A 2,203-nucleotide genomic window follows, 5' to 3' on the forward strand; every position below is an offset into this window, starting at 1 on the left:
ACACACACACACACACACACACACACACGCACGCACATACACATACACATACACATGCACTTACAAAGATTCTAATCATGAGCCTCTCCTCTCCTCCCTCTCCTCTCCCCCCCCCACCCAACACTTTCTTTTCCCAGTGGGTGGTTGGCGGGTGCTCTGGTGTGGTTTGCTTCTTCTTTCCTATCCTACATCAATCGTCCTTATCTTCCCTCCTTCTTTTTTATGTTTGTTACTCTCTTATAACACCTCAATCTTCTGGTGCTCATATGACCTTATGCAGTTGCGAGCTCCGTAAAACCTCTACTAAAACTAAACACAAACACACACACACACACACACACACACATACACATACACTTACAAAGATTTTAATCATGAGCCTCTCCTCTCCTCCCTCCCCCCATCCCCTCCCCCCTCTCTCCTCAACATTTTCTTTTCCCAGATGTTCTACCTGCCAACAGCGAGACAACTCAAGCGCATGGAGAACGTTTCTAAGTCTCCCATCTACTCGCACTTTGGCGAGGCTGTGGGCGGGGCTTCCACCATCCGAGCTTTTGGCCACTCCCACCGCTTCCTTACCGAATCACAGGCCAAGATTGACAACAGCGTGTCACGGAGTCTGATGATGTACAGCTGTTCAAAGTAGGTCATGGATACTAATAATATAGTTGTTCAAAGTAGGTCATGGATACTAATAATATAGTTGTTCAAAGTAATAGTTGTTCCAAGTAGGTTACGGAGTCTTAAGATCTCATAATGTAGAGTTGTTCAAAGTAGGTCACTGGGTCTAACGATGTACAGTTGTTCAAAGTAGGTCACTCGGTCTAACGATGTACAGTTGTTCAAAGTAGGTCACGGATACAAATAATATACAGTTGTTCAAAGTGGGTCACGAGTTCAATTGTGTACAGTAGTTCAAAATATATCATGAAGTCTAATGATATGCAGTTGTGCAAAGTAGGTCACGGGGTCTTATGATGTACAGTTGTTCAAAGTAGGTCAGGGAGTCTAATGATGTATAGTTCCTCAAAATAGGTCGCGGAGCCTAAAAGGTGCAGTTGTTCAAAGTAGGTTACGGAGTCTTAAGATCTCATAATGTATAGTTATTCACAGTAGGTCACGGAGTCTTAAGATCTATAATGTATAGTTATTCAAAGTAGGTCACGGAGTCATAAGATTTCATCATGTATAGTTATTCAAAAAAGGTCACGGAGCCTAATGATCTATAGTTGTTCAAAGTAGGTCACGGATCCTAATGATCTATAGTTGTTCAAAGTAGGTCACGGAGCCTAATTATCTATAGTTGTTCAAAGTAGGTCACGGAGCCTAATTATCTATAGTTGTTCAAAGTAGGTCACCGAGCCTAATTATCTATAGTTGATCAAATAGGTGGTGGAATCTAATAGTGTATAGTTGTTCAAAGTAGGTCACGGATACTAATAATATACAGTTGTTCAAAGTAGGTCACGAGTTAAATTGTGTGCAGCTGTTCGAAGTAGGTCACGGAGCCTAATGATATACAGTTGTTCAAAGTAGGTCACGGGGTCTTATGATGTGCACCTGTTCAAAGAAGTCTAAAATGTGCAGTTGCTCAAAGTTGCACTTTAACTGTATACAAACACATGACATGCATATAATGATATGCATGAAATAATATATGAGAATGAAACTCATTAATTTTCTTAAGATTAAGATCAACAAATTCTTCTCATTAACGACGACATTAATTTTTTTACGATTAAAATCACGACATTCTTCTCATTAACGACGACATTAATTTTTTTACGATTAAAATCACGACATTCTTCTCATTAACGACGACATTAATTCACTAATTGGTTCTATCTATTCTTCCAGCTGGCTCTCCATTATGCTCGACCTGATCGGCACCCTGTTCGTCTTCTCGGCGGCCATCTTTGCTGTGACGTCAGACAGCACGGACGCCGCGTCCACCGGTCTCAGCATCACCTACTCCCTGCAGGTAACAATAATATGTGAGGCATCGTGCGGAAATCAGACTCACGTCAAAAAAATGAAATGAAAGCAGGTAATTCTTGTGTGTCGACGAGGTGAAATTAGGCGCTCGTCAAAATAATGAAATGAAAGTAATTGGCATTTCACCCCGCTCGTTTGGCAATTTAATTAATTCTTTCTTTTTTTTTTGTTATTATTTTTTTTTTTGCGGGAAGGGGGGGGTGTTTTT

The 2,203-nt window shown here is 40.8% G+C and overlaps 1 protein-coding gene across 1 annotated transcript in view; it reads left to right on the forward strand.

Moving 5' to 3' along the window:
- LOC101863147 (multidrug resistance-associated protein 1) overlaps positions 1-2,203 on the forward strand; it is a gene marked incomplete in the record, with an annotated part of 40,846 nt that overhangs the window by 24,765 nt on the left and 13,878 nt on the right. Inside the window, 1 exon segment of the mRNA XM_035973061.1 lies at positions 443-642. Coding sequence (XP_035828954.1) covers positions 443-642 — 200 coding nt within the window.

Source organism: Aplysia californica, unplaced genomic scaffold (genome assembly GCF_000002075.1).
Source record: "Aplysia californica isolate F4 #8 unplaced genomic scaffold, AplCal3.0 scaffold00977, whole genome shotgun sequence".
NCBI lineage: Eukaryota > Metazoa > Mollusca > Gastropoda > Aplysiida > Aplysiidae > Aplysia > Aplysia californica.